This window comes from Pogona vitticeps, chromosome 1, assembly GCF_051106095.1.
Source record: "Pogona vitticeps strain Pit_001003342236 chromosome 1, PviZW2.1, whole genome shotgun sequence".
Taxonomy (NCBI): domain Eukaryota; kingdom Metazoa; phylum Chordata; class Lepidosauria; order Squamata; family Agamidae; genus Pogona; species Pogona vitticeps.
The window spans coordinates 63,765,356-63,785,347 of NC_135783.1; the positions used below are offsets into that span (position 1 = coordinate 63,765,356).

The following is a 19,992-nucleotide window of genomic DNA, read 5'->3' on the forward strand; positions in this document are numbered from 1 at the left end:
TGGCTGTAGAATACAGAACTGTGTTTGTTTTTTGTTTACCTAAAAGGAAGCATCAGGTACATGATCTGGATTGAGACTCTGGGAGTTTAGAGGTTTAAATCCTATCTCCTCAATTGGTCTGCTGACAATAATTACCTTCCCTAAGCATCAAATGAGCAAAGTTTTTTAAAAAAGGTTCTCTTAGCATAAATAGGAAGAGGGGTTTTTTTTGACACTGCCATTTGTTACATGAAATAACCTGTGTGGTGTAATGACTAAGACTCTGGAAACCAGGGTTCAAATCCTGTCTTATCCATGGAAACTCACTGGGGGAATAGAACTGGTAAAAACGCTTCTTAAATATCTCGCTTAACTTGAAAGCCCTATTAGGGTCTCTGTAAGTGGGTTCCAACTTGAGGACACAGAACAACAACAGCAATTTGATACATTGGGAGCACAGTTTTTAATCAGGTGAAAACATAAGGAGGGAAGAATTAAAGGCATGTCCCCATGTGTTGCCCCCTTTGCCTATTTCAAGAACGTGTAGACTGATGGTTAGCTAAACTTCCAACCCATCTATTTTATCTACTACACAAAGTTTATATAAACTAAGGAAAGCCATTCTGTCCTGTCCCTGAGAAGGATATCTGGGGCATTTAGTAAAAATGTACGCAGTGGTTAACAGCAATAAAGAAAGCAGCACATGCAGATTTTTCCTCAGACTGGTAATTCGTTAGCAATAGAACTGGGCTTAAATGTCTTCCTTTAGCTTCTTTTGCACTTTTAACCCATTGCGTCTTTGTGTTTCTGCAGTGACAAGGTGGCACGGCACTACTACTATTGTCATCTCAGGGAACAGGTCCTGCGGTCTCGCTGCATGGACAAAGAAGAGATCTACTTCCTGCTGGCTGCCTATGGCTTGCAAGTTGACGTGGGAGACTACCGGGAAAACTTCCACAGAGGGAACTACTTTGAACCCCAGACTTACTTCCCACAGTGGGTAGGTCTTGCAGTATGAGTAGGAAACAAAAGCATTAGGATTTCAAGTGCTGCAAGTAGGACCTCACTTTTTGGACTTTTTCCCTTTTTAAACTTCCTCTTCTCTTCTTCGCTCTCCTTCAACTCCAACTAGTCTCCTAATTTTACACAAAGAGGACTCGTTCATATGTTTGCCTGAAGGTGTGTAGGGCTAAATGGATGGCAGGGAGAGGAGCCCGCATGCAAGCCCTGTGCCCTGATATCCTGTTGCATGTGGATTCTCAGATCTTCGCGTGTTAAGTCTTAACCAAAGGGGCTCTGTGCCTGGATTCTGAATGGAATGTAAATACAAAGTCTTCTGCAGACCTTTGTGCTCAGTGCTCGACAGGCTCTGACCTGGCTCAGTGCACTGGAACATTCATGGATGGGGTTCACATGCATCCTCTTGACTCTGCAACACATCTAGTCCCCTGAATAGTCCAACAGTTAAGAGGCTATCTGAGTTCATCTTGTGTTTGTGTCCCCACACCCTTCCCAGAGCTACTCCAGAAGGTATCCCAACACGTGGAAGCAGATTTTGAAGAGCAGTGATGGCCGTACTTGAGGAAGAATAATTACCCCTCTTATTTTGCTGACAGACTTTCTGTTGGCTGAAGGCTTTTATTGGACTCCATTTCTTATTTTTAAGTAACTCATGACTGCCATGCGCTTTGTATTGCATTAATTTCTGCCTAATACATTGTAAGCATGCTCCTTATTTTACTGTCGCCTTTGACCCATTCCTTCTCCTCTTCTTCACAATGCCTGTTCAGACACCGAGAGGATCCTTAGGAAGGTTCTGGGATGTAGAGTGGGGCAGGGCTGTGATAAGAGGTGCACAGCGTTGGTAGCAGCTTGTGCTAGTAGGATTCCGTAATTCTGTGAGAGCTTTCTGGTCCACTGAGAGTCACCCAGCACCTCATAAGAAGCTCTGCAGAGGCACAGGAAGCTGCACCAGGAAGAAGACATCAGGGAATTCCCTTGGTATGAGTGCAGTATTGGGTGCAGTCGGCATCCAGCCGTACTATGAAAATTAAAGGACTGCATAAACAAGTGAAAACATTTCACACTCATGCGTTCTCTTCCTAATTCTGTCTCAGCCATCTCTTGCCTCCTCCTTAGAATTGTCATTCTCAGATGAGTGAGAATGGACTATTGAGATGGATCGTATCACTCCGTGTTTTTAAAGCTTACTAACACCAGTGTCCAGTGGTGGTTCTCCGTCAAGTAAAGAGAAACAGAGGGGGATTTACTGCCTAAAATGGAAGTTGGCATACAGTGGGATGTGCCTCTCCTTGCCTTCAGGGCATGGCAGTGAGATGATGGATGGAATCCTTCTGCTTCAGTACCTTGGCTGAGGATTGTGGCAGCACACTGTGAGGAATGAAGATAACGATGATAGCAAGGGATGGAGACATGAAGTATCAAGCAGGCAATCTTGTTTGGGAGTCTGGTTCCTAGACTCATGGTGATTGGCTGAGGAGTTAAGAAAGATCAGGCCCTGTGGCAGCCAGATAATTAAAAGTGTGTGGAGTCTGATGAGAGACACAAAGAGATACATAATGTGGCTACCTGAAGGAGCTTCCCTGTAATTAAAGCAATAGAAGATATGGGTGTAATACAGGCTTACTGTGTTCCTGTAAAAAGTTGATTCTAAGTGCCTCTTGAATGTTGAGTGATGGTCTGGCAGGAGGGAACTAAGATATGCAAGCTAAACAACAGCAAACCTTTTATTACACATATTCTCAAACAACCCAGAAGGGATATCTCCTACCTGGATGCAGATATTTATCATCATGCTGTGGTTTTAAATAAAACCTCAACATGAGGAGATGGCTCCAGGTGACTGTAGTTTAGCTTCTGTTACAGGCACCTACAGAAAGCCTCTTTTCAGAGATCCTCAGCACAACTACCTGCTGGCCCAATCTATCATACTTCTATAACCCTATCTTTAAAAGCAAAAGAGAAGGCCTGGATAGAGGGTCCGTGTGCTCTATGATTTTCCCCTGCCTTTAAAAACAGAAAGACTTTCCAAGTTTCCATGTAAGCCTTCTTGGCTCTTAAAACTCTAGAGGAGGTCCTCCTCCCTTTAAAGTTTTAAATATTTTTAATCAGTTAATGCATTTTTAATTATGATGATGATTTAATTCCCTTATAATATATTATTTATTGTATTTTTTAATTCTGCTCGCTTGCACGTTGTGAGGCACCTTGAATGCCCTTCTTGGGAGAAAAGCTACCTACAAATAAATAGATAAGACAAGTCATTCTGCTCACTAGGTTGCTCATGAAAGATATCAGTGTAGCTTTAATAGCTGCATGGAACTGGAGCTTCCCGCCTTACTCCTTCACTGTGACAGACAGAAATCTGCCAGGTTTACCTCTTTTAAAGGCATGGAAGCTAAAAATCGTAATCTAAAATTGTAGTCTTACCACCTTGTAGTATTGACCTAGGCAGTCTGTGGGGAGCGTTCTCTTCCTCCTGTACTTCCTATTATTCTCGGTATTGGTTTGTGTCAGTCACACTGATGGCTAGATAACAAAGAAAATACAGAGCAGTGTTCCTGTTCATTATGTGGTGTCTGCAAAGAAAGAAATCCGTAAAATATTATGCTTCCTTTGGTAAAATAGAAGAGTTTACAATGGTTGCAATTCCCGTTATCCTGTCTTGAATATTTTATCCTGCTTGAGGACTGTATATCAAAATAATGAATACAGTTTCCATAAATTTTCTCAATTATTTGTTTGGTTATGGGTATTGCTTTGTAATTAAAGAGGAGCACAATTTAAAGTTTCCTAATACTCACCTGGAAGGTTATACAGTAGATTGTTCTTTATAGAAATAAATTAGTATATATTTATTTAATGAATACACCAGCCTTGATCCTATTCAGATTTTAGGGCATACAAGTGAAACTATTTCACAATCAAACTGCAATAATTTGGAAATTATATATGATACTGAAACAAATCTAAAAGCAACAGTGGGTTAAATTTGCTGGGAAAATAAAAGCAGGTAGACATGGCTTGTAAAAATCTCAATGTAGACATTACATGGGCTTATTTTAGGGGAAACGACATGGTTGTGAATATCCTTTCCCATGTGCTTGCATAACAAATGTCTAATAGAGAAGAGCACCAGGGCCCCAAATTCAATCCTAGCACCTTCCCAATTTTTTAAATGGAGAATACTTTTTGGCTTAAATATGTTCTTTTGTGTTACCTAGGGCAGTGGTCCCCAGCCTTGGGCCTCCAGATGTTCTTGGACTTCAACTCCCAGAAATCCTGGCCAGAGAGGCGGTGGTGAAGGCTTCTGGGAGTTGTAGTCCAAGAACATCTGGAGGCCCAACGTTGGGGACCACTGACCTAGGGAATGCAGGGGATCATTTCTCCATGTTTTTGGGATACACTGCACCCTGGCACCCATACACCCCCAACATGTAATTTTAAATAAATCTGCTTCTCAAGGCTGCAGGGGGACTTTATCAAGGGAGAGAAAGGAAGCCCGTTTTTTAAAAAGAAAATATTTTAGGGTGGTGAGCTCATAGGAGGGAGTATAGCCCTCCAAAGTCCAGGGGTGGTTGTGCGCGCACACACACACACTGCAGTAGATAGCTCTACTGTAACAAAAGGGCCTTCTCTATGTTTGCTCCCAGACTTTGGAACTCCCTCCCTTGGGAGGCCAGGCTGGCCCCATCTTTGCTGTCCTTCCACAAGCAGGCGAAGACCTTTCTCTTCAGGCAAGCTTTCCCTGAGTGACTGGCTGAGTGGGCTTTTTAATGGATTGTTGTGCCTTAACTGCTTTGAATGTATTTTTGGTGCTGCTTTTGTTTACTCTTTCTTAGAGTGGTATTTGTTTGATCCTTTTTAGCATTTGTATACTTACTTTTTTTTTAGCTTTAAACATTGTATTTTAATGATGTAAGCCGCCTCTAGTCCTTATGAAGAAGAAAGGTGGGGTAACAAATATTTCAAATAAATAAAGGACTTCAGAAGATCATCTGATCTGTCTAGAATCCTGGAAGGTATCAAGTAAGAGAAGACTGATTCCTGCCATGCAACATTCAGCATTAGTCTAAAGAATTTCTGAGGTGGGGGAGGCTTCCTTTGTCTGAGACTCTCACATACCTTGTAATGAATCTCAGCTGTCTTCTCTCGTAGATCAGTTGAAGGAAAGTTGGGGGAAATGCTGACGTTGTCTCTTTTCCCCCTTGGCAGATAATTGCAAAGCGAGGGAGTGATTATATCCTGAAGCATGCTCCAGAGATGCACCGAGAGCAGCAAGGCCTGTCAACCAAAGAAGCTATTCTGAAATATGTTAAGGAGTCGTGCTTGCTGGAAGATGTGCCGGTCCACTTCTACAGGCTGCAGAAGGTTGAACTTTCTTTTCCCGTATGTTAGAATGTTATCTGGAGTTTCTTTCTTTAAAAAAAAAGGAGAGAAACTAGGAACAAAACCAGGATCAAACCATGAATATTCGGTTAGACCCAGCTTCTTTTCTGAGGGGGGAGGGAGCAAAATTCCACTAAAAATGCTCTTGCCAGCAGAAAAGGGGAAGATACAGTTTTTATTATTATATTTCTTGTGAACCATCAGAGACGTAGCACCTGGATTTGTCAGCTGTTGAATGACTGGAATTACCACTGGCTTTTCCAGACTCAGGTTCAGTTTGTTAATCTTCAGACCGTTGACCATGGCCTTCAGGCAATGGCTAAGAGCTGTCACAACTGCCTCCGGTTGCTTATTTAGTTATACAACTGAGTGTCATCAACATACTGATGGCTTTCAACTCCAAAGCTATGAATGATTTCCAGTAGTGGTCACATGTATATATTGAAGAGCACTGATGTAAAAGGCTTCTATGGACAGAAGATGCTTTCCATCTGAAAGAGGAAATTCTGGATCCAACCCCTTCTGTCTTAGGCCAAGACTCGGAGATTAGAAAAGTTGTTTTTGTTAATTACTGGCCCTGCTGGCTGGGGTATTCTGCCAGTTGTAGTCCAGTCTCTGGTTAGAATTCCACTGGTACTAGCTGTAATAATGAATAGTGAAGGACAATTTGCCAGGAAAGGTGAACTCCAATCAAGTACAATTAATCCACTAGAAACTAAGCACTGTGAAGGAATCACAGGGAACGGACTACAACTCTGCATGCTTGGCTTTCCATTACTTTTTTAGTAGGCAGATAGGGAAACCATAAGCTACTTGAATAACTCAGTGAGTCAGAACAGCAGAAGTTCAATCCCCCACTGTGTTGTATAGGAAAAGAGCCAGAAAAGCCATGTGATCCAAGAGTGCCCCCAGAGAAATAGACTGATAAATCATTTCTGAGTGCCATATACTGTACTGAAGAAACCCTGGAAAGTGTCACAATATTTTGGACAAATAATTAACAGGCATGTTGGGAAACCTTGAACTGGTTGAATAGCTCAGTGAATTAAGACGCTCGGTCAGGGGCTGGATTCCCCATGCAGCGTAGAAGAAGCCTTGTTCACCACTGGCTTCAAATATGATTGCTATTAAGGAAACCTTGTTTGTATGGTATTTATCCACTCTTGCATTTTTCCCCCCAGTTTAAATGGTGTGTTGATTTAGATGTCTCTAAATATAAGCTAGCAGGGATACAGGCGGCAAGCTCTGACATGCTTTGTGCCCAGGAATGGAGAAGATCTGTAATTGGTTGCTTTGTTCCTCAATTCCTGTCTGACTTGAAATACTGAGGTGTGGAGTTGTGTGCTCACTTAGTATGCAGGTACATCCACTCAACAGTTCTCATTCACCATTACCCTCCTTGAAATGAGGAGGAAGGAGGAGGACCGTAGGTTCCTATAGTAGGCCATATGGAAAGATGGATATAACCCTGAGCTAGCTGCTAATCCAGGCAGCAAAAGTCATTGCAAACAATGGTCACAAAAAGCTATTTACAAGTTAGTGTGGTCACATAAGCAATTTATAAATGAGTTTGTTTTTGTTGACAGTGTAGTTACACTTCATGTATTTCTTCATGTAACACCAGTCAAAACCAAACAAATCTCAGAACACTGTATGAACTTATTTTCCCACGCACCTTTGCAAATCTCAGGTAATCCAGTGATTCCCATAGTACAGCAGGTGAACAGGATGCGTTCTTACCAAAGAAAGATGAAGAATGTGCAAGAACAGCATGGTGGTGAGGAGGCTGCTCTACCTCCTTCCACTTTGAGGGCAATTATGAAAGTAGAAGTCCTTTCATTCCAAAAAAAAATCCATCCCTACCAGCGGATATAACTTCTGCTAGATTGGTTCTTCATACATCACTTTGTCACATCTGTCTGGATTCCACACCTATTAAAACAAGACTGGAGAATGTGTAACTCTCTAGATATTATTGAACAACAACTTCCATCATGCTTGGACCTTAACCAGATGGGCTAGAGCTGCTCAGAAGTGTAAGCTGAGTATATCTGGAAGGTTACAGCTTTCCAAACCTTCAGCTAAAACTTTCAAGTTTTCAAGGCCAGCCCCTCCTCTGGCATCTCTCAGTCATATATTTGAAGGCTTATGAAGGTCTGAATGTGTCTGGCACATTCTAAGAAAGGGTGTAGCTCATAGAATCAATGAAACTGGTTGTAAGAATCTCTGGTGGCAGCTTTTACTTACAACTCTAGGTGTACACCTGGGCCACGTGCCAGACCACAGTCTAAAGCACAAACTATCCTGATAGGCTAATAACATACCCAGTTATATCAAAGAATCATGCATGCAGAGTTAGCTTGGGCCTGTCTTTTGTCTTTACAGGATAAGAAAGAGGACCGCCCCACAATCATCTTGGGTCTGACCCTTAAAGGGATGCACATCTATCAGGTAGGAGGTTGGGAAATACTTGAGTTCTTATTCTGCTTTTCTCTCTCTCCTGTTTATCCCACTGCCCTTGAACCTCTGCTTGTGAACTCGGTTCTTTAGATCAGTGATGGGGGCCATACGGCTGTCCAACTTCCATCGTCTCTGACCATTGGACATGTGTTGGATGGGGTTGATGAGGGGTGGATTGAACTCACTCAACTTCTGGAGGGCCACAGGTTCTCTGTCTGTGCTGTAGATCTGAATTCTTTCTCGGCATCTTCAAATGTTCTTGTATTCCTGCATTACCCACCTCACCAGAACATTGTTTCTTTCCCTTTATGCATTTGTTACTGTTCTAGGAAGTGAACCACGTTCGCCAGTTACTCTATGACTTCCCCTGGTCATATATAGGAAAACTTGCATTTTTGGTGAGTTCTTCAGAATTAAACCATGTTTTCTTTTAGCCCACCTGCAAATAGAATCACAGAGCAAATGCATGGGGGGTATATGTGTGTGAAGGAGAACAAATATAGCTTAATAGCATGTTTAACTTAGGAGGCTACAGCCCAATACACACTCATCTGGGAATAATCCCTGTTGAATTCAGTGAGTCTCACTTTTGGGTGGACATGCAATATTGCACAATATTAAACTGATCCCCTTTGCATGCAGGATACAGAGGGTTTGCCCCGCTTCTGAAAGATGCTCAGATTTGGGGAAAGTCTCCAGGAAGAAAATACAAGGTGTCTGTATTCAGACACCTCGTGCAACATCTGGCCATGCTGGTTGGGGGAGGCTGGAAGTAATAGCCAAAAAGGTAATTCTTCCAGACTCTGAGAAGACAATGCCAGTCATAGAAAGCAATGCAAGGCGAGATAGGTCTTATTGCTCACCCATGGTAATGTTGGCTGGTGATGAAGGGCACTGCGGTCTAAAATAATCTGCTCTTATTTGTTAAGTTTAAACCATTGTTGTTGCAGGGTGTGTGTGTGTGTGTGTGTGTGTGTGTGTGTGTGTGTGTTTGTTTGTTTGTTTGTTTGTTTGTTTGTTTGTTTGTTTGTTTGTTGCCTGATCTGTATAACCTACTCTGATCTAAATCCTCCTTTTAAACTTTCTGCATGTTGTTTTCATGCCTGCTTGGCTTCGATTTGTGTTTTTTTCTCACCCAGGGGAAAAAATTTGTGATCCAGCCAGACGGTTTGCCTTCTGCCCGGAAGCTGGTTTACTATACCGGTTGCCCTTTTCGGTCTCGCCACTTGCTGCAGCTGCTCAGCAACAGCCATAGGCTGTTCCTTAATATCCAGCCGGTCCTTAAGCAGATCCAGATGCTGGAAGATGCAGAAGGTACGTGATGGCCAGGGTTTACACTTGAGAAAGGCAAAGGCTTCCAGCAAATATGGTGTGGATATAAAATAATTGATTTTTGGAAAATGTTGAGGTGTCTGCTAAGTTGGAAAATTGCTCTGAGTCACAGTTCAGTAAGTGGGGGGCTGGAGTCAGTGGCTGGCATGGTTAGGCATCTGTTAAGTCTCTGCTACAGGCCTTCTGACTGCTTACCGTTCTCACCTGCTTATGCGCCCCTCGCACATGCTCCAGAAGAGATAGGTGAACTGATAGTACCAGTGAGAGCAGCAGGCAGATGGAGGTGGGGGGGCTTGTGGGTTGTTCAGTGTTCACTCTGTTGAGTGAGTTCATAGTGCTGAGGAGGAGGAGGAAGGGCAGAAGGCAATTGAGTATGTTTGTGAGCCCTGAGAATCTTGCTGTGAAGGTGAGTATTCTTTAGAGGGTGTGGAGTTTTGATAACCCCCAATAGAGGAGGTTGTACTATGAAGTCCCAGCAGGAGAAGGGATGTGGACTCAAACTCTCTTATATTCCACCCTTTCACCAGGTCAAATCTCCCATTCTGTGAAGGGGCAAGGCTCGTAGATGTTGAGCCATGTTGGATCAGAACAGCTGGGCATCATTATGAGTGGAGCTACCCTAAGGCCAGGTTAGGGTTCCAGAATCTAGGGCAGTTGTCCTGTTTATAGAGATCTATGTGGGTTGTCCCTTCCATCCAGAGGAGGCTATCACAACAGGACTGGTGGAAATTAAAGAGATAAGTTGTCCCCCAATTGCTAATAGGAGAAATTCAGAATATGTGGCTTTCCAGATGTTGTTGGGCGGCTCTCCCTGGCCTTCCTAACTATTCTATCTATTGTTATGGCTGGTGGACATAGCAGTCCAGCAACATTTGGAGGACCACAGATTTCTCCCCTATCTGTCAGGTACCTGAGGTTATTCATTGACATCTCTTCATATATGTCAATTGTTAAAAATCTTAAAGTTTAGTCAACTTATTTTTTTTTAAAGTCACAGATCATTTGGAATCCAATTCTCTAATTAAATCTACCCATGAAACACTTCAGTTATAAAACACATGTACAACATTGAAAATAAGAAACCATGAGAACATGGTAGGGTACCTTTGCCCTCCATGGTGTTAAGCACTTCCTTTTGCTCGCTTTACCTGGGCCAGATGAAAATGACAAGAGAGGACAGGCAAGGTGATGTGAAGGCTGCCAAAAGCTACATAAGCATGGCGGTGATCACACAGAGTTATGGTGTTGTGGAGACTCCTGTGACCAGAGAGCGATAAGGCTGGTAACACATCTGGCCACAGGCTTGTTTATTTCTTACAATTCTCAGCCAGCTTTCAACCAAGTGTTCCCCAAGGCACCTATTTAGAAACTTGAAATAGTGGAATTCCAACCCCTGCAATCTCCCAGGTGCAGTATTGCCAGGAGGAAAATGTCTCTGGTACCACCCGCACCTTCAGCATTCGAATGAACCCTTGCTCCTGCTTCAGAGTTTGTCTATGAGACTTAAGAGGCGCCTCAGTACCTCCCAGTGCCTGGTTTGAGAATGATTAGCAAGAAGAGTCTCTGGAAAGGCCTCTGTTTGTTGTTTCTCCTTACAAAGGGTCATTTGCAATCCACATTAAAAGGTCTGCCTCAAAACCAGTTCTGCTTTCAGACTGAATGCTGCGGATCAGAAACTCATCCTTTTGCTCATTTCTGCCCTGGCCCCCAGTGAATTTGTTCAGCTGTTATGCTTCCTTCTGCATGCAGCTTTGCAAAATGCACCCCAGTTTTAGAGGAAAGACAGGATATACAATATATCACATATATAAACAAAATAAGGAATAGCTGAGCAAAAGGGATGTGGTTAGATAAAGAAGAGGAGCACTTGTGCATGGCATGGCACGGCTCTGGAATTCTATTTTATGATATTAATTCCTTAATTATTTAATTGATTGTTCCCCACCCTCTCTTTTCTTCTTCTTCTTCTTCTTCTTCTTCTTCTTCTTCTTCTTCTTCTTCTTCTTCTTCTTCTTCTTCTTCTTCTTTTTCTTCTTCTTCTTCTTCTTCTTCTTCTTCTTCTCCTCCTCCTCCTCCTCCTCCTCCTCTCTCAAGAAAATAGTGTTTATCTATTGGAGCACTTTGGATATGATCTACTTAGTATTAAATTCCCCTCACTGTTCCCCACATCCTACTCTCTTCTGCCAGAAAAGAAACGATACCGGGAATCTTACATTAGTGACACCTTGGAGATGGATCTTGACCCCTCTGACAAACATTCTCATGGCAGTGGAAGCAGCAGAGGAAGTGGTAGAAACAACCGTTTATCTCGACAGTCAACGGACAGTCATGGCAGCTCCCACACATCTGGCATCGAGGCCGACTCAAAACATCGGATATCTGTAGAGATGTCTGTGGACGAGCCCTTTGGCCTGGATCGCATTCATCTAAAGGAGCAGTCTTGCAGTTCAAACCTCAGTTGTGGCAGCTCTGGCATTGGCAGCGGCAGCAAAGAGAGAGGAGAAGAGGACTCCCAGGATGATGGTAAGAGGTGGAAGGAATGGAGCAGCCTGCCGGAATTTTTTTTTTCCTGGCCAGCCACATAAAGAATGGTGGTGGTTGGGGTAGATAAATTGAGTGCATCTAGAAAAAGGCAAGTCTCTTCTTTTTCATAATTTCCAGAGGTGGAATTGGGAGTGGATGGGCCGGACGAGGTACCTGTGGATGAGTCTGAGTTAGAAGAAGGTGTGCATGAGAAGCCTACAGATTCTCATGTAGAAGATGGTGTTTGCTGTCAAGGTGAGAGGATGCCTGGACATGTCATTATTTTTTCAGTCTTCCACTGTGTTTCACAATTTTTTTAGGTGTTGATGCTTCCTAACAGTCTGTCCAAATCAGATTTTGGGCAGTAAAGTTCAGTTCAACATAAGACATTCCATTTACTCACTTTGACCAATTTTGAAAATATGTGCTTTGGGGAGAAGCAGGAAAATACAGGAGGGAGTATATAAAGGCATTATGGTTTGAGAATATCATTGGGGCAAAGGAATATGAAACTGTGAGCTGTAACTGAACCAACTGGATTTGAGTAATTTGTCCCAAACTTTGGATTTTTCAGATGTACATATTTTGAAGATGTTTTTGTATAACATAAATTTTTGCTATTTCCCTGAGAAAATAATTTACTACTTATTTACATTTATCTTGGAGGGTGGGCGCATTCATAGAATAATGGATTTCGAAGGGGCCTATAAGGCCTTTTAATCCAACCCCCTGCTCAATGCAGGAATCCCAAGTCAAAGCATATCTGACCAATTCAAAGCAGACCTGACATTGGAGCCCTAGAACCACATATGGCCATTGGCCTGCCTTTATGGAGCCTTTTGCTTGACTTCAAATATGCTGTGCTGTTGGTCAGTTACTCATCCCCCTCTTGACAGTGGGCCACAGGAGGGGATATCAGCAGTTAAGGAGGAGAAAAAGGATGGTCCTATCCACTTTTGACTTTGGCTCCACCCACTAGCAGCATCAAACACCACCCTAATCTGCCCCGACAGATTAGCCCATGAGAAAGAAATCTGTGAGTGAATATGCTTTACCTGCCTATCATTTATCTGCTGTTAAATGCGGTGTATTCATTAACTGTAGGACCAGATGTAGGAACTACCAAGCCACCAGGATGGCTTGCAATATTTATTTTCTTGCTCCTCTCCTACAGGAGACTGGAAATCAACCATAACTGTCTTGACTTTGGATACAACAGCTCTAATACTGATATTGATACTGAAGTCTTGTGTATATATAGCATATACAATTTGTAAAGAATATTTATTACTCCCAGATGGCCACTTTTAATGCCTTTCCTAGTCACAGAGTGATTTGAAATAAGGATTGTAGATGAAAACAAATTTTTTTTAAAAAAAAAAGTAAAAACAAAAAACAAAACTGTGATGGTGCCTTAAAGACTAACTTTTATATTTTTTTAATGTGAGCTTTTGTGGACATGTCCACTTCATCAGTCGTTGGAAGAAAGAGACCTTTGAGCAAAATTTGCCCATTACTGATTTGAGTGTCCTCAGATCTTCTGTGGGTATGGATTGGAATCGCTGTGGGCATCTGTCTAGTTGTTGAAGCAATGGCGATTGAATTGATCCAGCAAAGCCCAGCCTTGGTGATGTCCTGATGCAGACATACCTGCCTTTGCACTTGCTTTCTGGCTCATCAAGAGATATTATGGCCAAAGAAACAAACAAACAAAACAAAGTGGGGGAGGGAGGCAGACTAGTTTGACATCTTAAAGACTGTTTCAATGTGAGCCTTCATGGACCAGCCGCAATCTACAGAGGCTCACACAAAAGCAAATGTTAGTCTTTAAGGTGCCGCAATATTTTGTCCTCAGCCCCCAGCTTCCACTCCACCCCACAGCAGGCTGAAATTAACCAGCATGGCTACCTCTTTAGAAATGTACATATATAGGTGGCTACATACAGTTCTTTTACTACCCATTTTATTCCTAGAGAGCAAGGAAACTGCCTTCAAAACTGCCAGCCCTACAGTTTCTAGGATGACTTCTCCACCACTACCTTAAGCTTCTCATTTCATTGTATATTACATTTCTTAGCATGTTACGGATTGTGTCTACACTCTGGGTTGGATCATGCTTAAATTTAGGTAGGCCCACTGAGGTCGTCAAACTAATTTTGTTATGATTTAGGTATGGCAAGGCCTGGATCCCGCCCTATCACTGCAAACTTCAAACTGTGTGTTTTGCTTTCGGCTTGTTACCATTCCAACTGCTTTTATATTTTCATTCCCCAGATATTAAAAAGAATCATCTTGCAGTAGTACAAGTCACATTAATAAAGATTAAAGGCCAAAGTGTGGAATCTCTTCAGCAGGTAAGATGGCGGCTAATTTAAGCCTTGGACCCCGAGGGGTTCTAATCTCAGCATTACTATAAGAACGTATACTGTTTGTTTGCTTGTTTTGTCACGTTTGTAGCCTTTGTCCAAAACCCATGGGACTCAAAAGCAGCCCATGGTAAAATCAAATGAAACAGAAAACAGGTTTAATGAAACATAAAGCTGACTAAAATAGTAATTAAAATAGATCAATGAATGGGGTCAGGGAAGCACCCATCCAGTTAAAAGTTTCTTCTGCAGTAATCAAGCTTAATCGCCAAAGGCTTTCCTGAATAAAAAAGATGTTTGGATTCCAATGGAAGAGCAACAGGGTGGACTAGGCTGTCCTCCATGGGAAGGGAGCTCCACCCTACTAGCAGCTGCCAAGGAAACTCTGTGTTGTGTCCCCAGCATGCAGGACTGAGGGAAAGACTTCCCTCAGGATTTTCAAAGCCCAGCAGGCTCCAATGGAAGAATGTGACCTGACTAGTTCTGTTGCCTCCATCACAGCTCTTATTCATCATCTCCATTTCCCTCCACAAGTTGGAGGAGGGTATTGTTGGAGCGAGGCACGTTCTATACTATTGTAGGATCCTCATGTGAATCAAACCCTTTAGAAGGTCAGGGCTCTGAACTGCACAGGCAGGGAGCCCACAGAAAGCAAAGCAGGCTGTCCCACTGTTGATGGGTGCACCTTGCCAATGGGCAGAGTGCCAAGGACAGGAGAGGAGAAAGAGGAGCTGGCATGCCCGTCCCATTCTTTCTCAAACAATTCTCATTGCACAGGGGATTACAACGTTCTGTAGGGCTTTAGTGGCAGGGAAATGAGCAAGTACTCATGCCACAGAAGAATGAAGGGTTCTGGATTTAAATCCTCAGGATTTTGTCTTATGAAACATCTATTTCTAAACCACTCCAGAAATTTGGGAATCACCTAAAACAAAGACTGTGTAGGGTTGGGTTCTGCTACTGGGTGTGGTTTCTATCAGCAGGATCCTCTGCTGTGTTTAAAGAAATAATACTTTGGTCTATAATAAATATGTTCAGCTTTATACTCTAGTGCTCATGCTTTTGTGTTGCAAATGTGGTTGCTGGCTGTTGTGGGACTTGCTGTTTATTTTTGGCTTGTGGTTTGAACACAAATTGCCCAGCAAAGAATATCTCTAAAGTTTCATCTCCAACCCCAACTCATGCACTCTCTTCCCACTGCCAGTGTGACAGCAGAAATTTGAAAACAAAACCGGGCTCACCGTGTCAACAGCTATATATAAAAAAGACAAGTACAAATTAATTTAGTTCACTTCTTCAGAATCTGTGAAGCTCAGCAGAATAGTTTAAACTCCCCAAATAATGTGTTTGTGCAGGTGTGATTCAGATGAATTAGTAGGCACAGCCCAGACAAAGTTTAATGCACTTTTCAATCTCCCTTGTTTTCAAAGGAACATTAAACATGCGATTAAGGCTACAGTCTCACAGCACTTGCTTGGAAATTAAAAATTCATTTTGTTAGGCATTTATAAACTTTCACACATTTCTTCTTGTTTAGGACAGAAAGCCCTGGAGCTTTTAGAAAACTGAGTGTAGGAGAAAACAAGAGTCAAACTAGATAAAAGAGTGCCTTTTCTTTTCTAAAGATGAGGTGCTCTCCCAAGTTGTGAAGTATGTCTGTTTGTTGTAAGTGCATTATACTTAATTCCATTTAATCCCCAGAGGGCTACATGAATACAAAGGCTTTTGCCTGCTATTAGAAGGTTAACAGGGAAAGGATCCATCTCATTAGACATCTCACATTTATCATGCTTGTTTCATCTCAGTGAGCCGATGGGTCATTGGAAGGTAAACCCAGACTTAATGTGCAAGTCTGATTGTTGAGCACATGAAACAATGGATTAAATTGGGTTAATTGTAGGGAATACTCATTCGCCACAACATTTACTTCAATCCCTAAGCTGATAGTTTTGCCCATATAAACCCAAGACTTCGAGAGCTTGCTTATTTGTGTGTTTGTTTTAGTATTTATTTCTATATGATCTGTGATACCCAGTGTTGTGTAGTAGACAGACTGACAAACTAGGAGACTTAGTTCAAAATCCCCACTCAGCCATGGAAACTCATGGGGGCTGTTGTGGAACTGGTAGAACCACTCCTTAAATTGCCTTGAAAGCCCTGTTACGGTCGATATAAATTAGTTCTCACACTGTTTGATTTATACCCTTCCTTTCTCTCTCATAAGGGATTTAAAGTAACTCTTTCCCCCTAAAAAATTAAAATAGGAACAGGTAAATACACAAAATTTGATTAAAATCCATTTAAACCAGATTTTAAAATCCATTTAAACCAGATTTAGAAATTACAGAGGCAATTTGAAAACAGAATCTATAGGCGAGTACAATACCCACTCTTCAAGAGTCAGTTGCCAAAAGCCTGCCTACAAGTCCTAGAGTGCCTTACCATTGGCCATACTTGGGGTGGGAATTGTAGATCAAAACATCTGGGACTGAATGCAGCTGGTAGTTTCAGTAAGAATAGATCCGTTGGCTAAAATCCTGTTGTTCAGTGTAGTAAGTAGGAATTAGACCAGGCCCACTGAACCAATGGCATTTACAGAGGGGTTGACCCACCAAAATCCCACTGATTCAGTGAGCCTACTCTAGTTGCAGGTTATTGTATTAAGCATTAGGTTCTTGGCCACTGTAGCAGGGCAACTTATGCAAGTGTTTACTTACCATTGTGCAGTTGATTCACTGTGTCTGCTCTAGCTGGAACTGAGAATTGCACTGTGGCTCTGGATGGCCAAAGGCTACCTAGCCTTAGCTGTAGAACTTCAGTTTCAATTAAGCTCCAGCAGGACATGGGAAACCTCAGCTTTGTTGCCTGACTGTTCAGTCATCATGTGACAGTGACAACGAAAATGTAGGGATTTAGAGGTGAAAACAGAATCTCAACTCCCCCTAATTACAATTAAAGATTTGTACTCTAAATGCAGTCATAGGGTACAGCTTTATTTCTTTTGCTCCCTGTCTTGTCCCAACCCAGATGCAAACTGGCAATTCATGGAAGTGATTCCCTCCCAACCCTTGACTCATTGTGCATGCCAGTGGAGGCAGCGCATGCAGAGCTATGAATGTGGACGTCCATAGCTGAATAATTCTTCAAATTCTGTAATGGTTCACAGCTTCTTCATTAAAACAGTTTCCTTAAAGGAGGGCAAGAAGAATGTCAACAATTTGTGATGAGATGGAAGTGCACTGGGAGCTTCTGTATATGCAGTATTCCTTTTTTTCTCATTTGCTTGCTCAAGACTGTTTTCTTTTAATACATGTCCTCCTTAAACTGGCAGATTGCAAAGCCTACAGCTCCAAAGAGCCATGACCAGCACAGTCAAAGTCTAGATGACATCCGGCTTCGCAAGTGTCTTCATCCACCTCTAAGTGCCACCCTATCTTCAGACACGTCCCACAGCTACACTTTTGGTTGCGGTCTGGAGGATAAGCTGGCCGGCTACGGCTGTGTGTATTCAACAGCTGACTGTAAAACAAAGTCGGCCCTCTATGGAAAGAGGTCCATGAACTGTTTGTCCTTGGATCTCTTGGGAGAAGATCAGCTCCCTGAGGAATTTGTGGTTTGAAGCTCTCGGACGGTCTTGCTGAAGAGCATCCACCAAAATAGAATGACTACTGATTTCGATCAAAAATGGAAACCATGTCCTCTCTTCAACTTTCTTTCTCTGTGTATATATCTACATACCTCATCATGTGGGAAGCCTTTCTTCCAGATTGTTATTACTCTTGGCTTATCAAAGTTGTTCTGCCCATTAAACCTGAACAAAGTGGAAATGAATAATAAAACCAGAACCTCTTCAGTGCTCTGTCTAAGCAGTGCTCTAGGCAGAAATATTTCTCTTGCTGAAAAGACTGGTGAACAAATGATGCAAAACATTGCACATGCTAGGAGAATATGCAGAATTATTTTGTCTACTGTTTTTTTAATTGTTATCTAACATACTCCTCCCATTTTCTTCACAAACTTTATAATTTTATTGTCATTGGATTCTTGAGAAGGTGAATCTATCAATGTTTTAGGTCTTTGATCATGATTATTCCAAAATTATTGATAACTGCTGAGTGTATTTAGATCAACAGTAGGTCATTGGGGGAGATGATTTTGAAGTTTTGTACATCTTTGGGTTTCCTCCTCACCTCATTTCATTCCTTGAAAACTGCCCAAGAAGTTGACTGAATACATTTTTTTAGAAACAACCAACATTTATACAGTAATTGGAACCCTATGAGTGTTTGCTTAAGGTATGCACATCTTACTGTGGCTAATTGATGAGGTGCCAGGTCGCAGCATTAGTTGTGCGGCTCAGTAAACATGTGGCCAATATGTGCTCCAGTACCTCAGCAATCTGCCATGGCAAGTTATGTGAACCTTATGGAACACCAATAAGATTCTGCCTATTTACTGAATACTCACAAGGTTCTGAGTTGCACGACAGAGCAACATGTAAAAAAGTGGCAGGATGGTTTTATGAATAAAGAATGTCAGTGCATTTTTAGAAATGACCGTCAGTAAGTTCTTTAAGACCAGCTCATGATTTTTCTCATAGTTCTGCAAATGTAATATTCTGTACTTCATGTTATATATTGAGTGTGCATTGAAACCCTATTGATTTCGGTAGGACTCAGGCCTGTTTAAACTTCTGTGTACTTGTTATTTTGACTAACAGGAAGGTAATCTTGTTAATTAATTCTGGAAACTAATCATTCTGGTTATATTGGCTAGCTAATCCTGGATTTATTTCACAAAATAATGTTCCTGTAACTTTGGTAGGTAATGCAAATGGGCTACTTCATACTTCGGCCCCATAAAGATCAATTAGTAGACGCATAGTCATTACCAACTCATCAAGCAACATTTACTTCCTAGCATGGAGCCTAAAGTTCTCTTTTGAACTTTTCTAGTGGAAATCAGTATTTTTCAAGCAAGACAGGGAGATGTCTCTGGAAAATCTCATAGTGAGGAGAGGGCTAGGGCAAGCGGGAGAAGTTCTCCCTTTCTTACGTTTCTCTCTTTCCCCAAAAATACCATTCTGTCAGTGACAGCAAATCTCTGTTGATTGCTCATTGGATGCAATTTCTCCCTTTTGTCCTTCTTGAATTGAAGCTTGTCATGAAATACTGTGACTTTGGGGAGAGGGAACACACTATTAGTTGTGAAATGGCCACTAAAACTACAATGAAAATGGCTACTTCTGTCTTCTTCCCTCCATCCTTCTTTTGTTTCTTTTCCAGATTGTCACTGTTTTTTTTCAAGTAAATTCCAATCCTTCTTTCATTACTAGGATTTTCCCCAGCTATGCTTGAAAATAATTACAAAGTGGCCCCAAGTTCACTGACCCAAATAGGACAGGGAATTTGAAGGTGAACTTCACCCCAGTCCTATGGTAAGTAAATATGAAAGTGCCCTCAGAGATTTATCACTGCTTCCCAAACATTCATTTCTGCTGAAAGACAATGCTTCTTTGATTGAGAGTTGCTAACAGGAGGGACTGGGGAGCATTATGGTTGAGGTGGCAGTCAATGGTGGGTGCATCCAGGAGCGACAGAGCCGAGAGCAGACGTGGGCATCCATGCATGCCTGGCAGCAAGCAAGTGGAGAACACAGGTGGGGCCCTGACCATCCCTCTCTGGGAAGAGGAAAGACAGGAATGGGCTGGCTGCGCACACAACATGAGCCTGAGGTGGAACAGTGACCAATGTGCCCTATGCACGCAGTCAAAACTGGTCAATAAACAATTCAAAATACCAATCACCCAACTGGAAGGAGCTTTCTCTCATCTCTTGATGGAAATAACAGACAGATGGGGGCTGATCCATATGAGGACCACAGCAAGGAGTACAGTGTTAACCCTGTCTTCCCCACATCAGGG

The 19,992-nt window shown here is 42.2% G+C and overlaps 1 protein-coding gene across 3 annotated transcripts in view; it reads left to right on the forward strand.

Moving 5' to 3' along the window:
* FRMD1 (FERM domain containing 1) overlaps positions 1 to 18,837 on the forward strand; it is a 59,162-nt gene extending 40,325 nt beyond the window's left edge. For 2 of the 3 annotated variants that reach the window (XM_020808219.3, XM_072994057.2), the window contains 9 exons: positions 793 to 979; positions 5,215 to 5,370; positions 7,774 to 7,839; positions 8,178 to 8,246; positions 8,988 to 9,162; positions 11,368 to 11,703; positions 11,842 to 11,958; positions 13,978 to 14,057; positions 17,401 to 18,837. In XM_020808219.3, the coding sequence (XP_020663878.3) occupies positions 793 to 979; positions 5,215 to 5,370; positions 7,774 to 7,839; positions 8,178 to 8,246; positions 8,988 to 9,162; positions 11,368 to 11,703; positions 11,842 to 11,958; positions 13,978 to 14,057; positions 17,401 to 17,688 (1,474 nt within the window). In that variant the 3' untranslated portion in view covers positions 17,689 to 18,837. Of the gene's footprint in view, positions 1 to 792; positions 980 to 5,214; positions 5,371 to 7,773; positions 7,840 to 8,177; positions 8,247 to 8,987; positions 9,163 to 11,367; positions 11,704 to 11,841; positions 11,959 to 13,977; positions 14,058 to 17,096 lie in introns of all 3 variants that reach the window. The other variant, XM_072994061.2, reaches the window with a different exon arrangement.
* Positions 18,838 to 19,992: the final 1,155 nt, after the last annotated feature.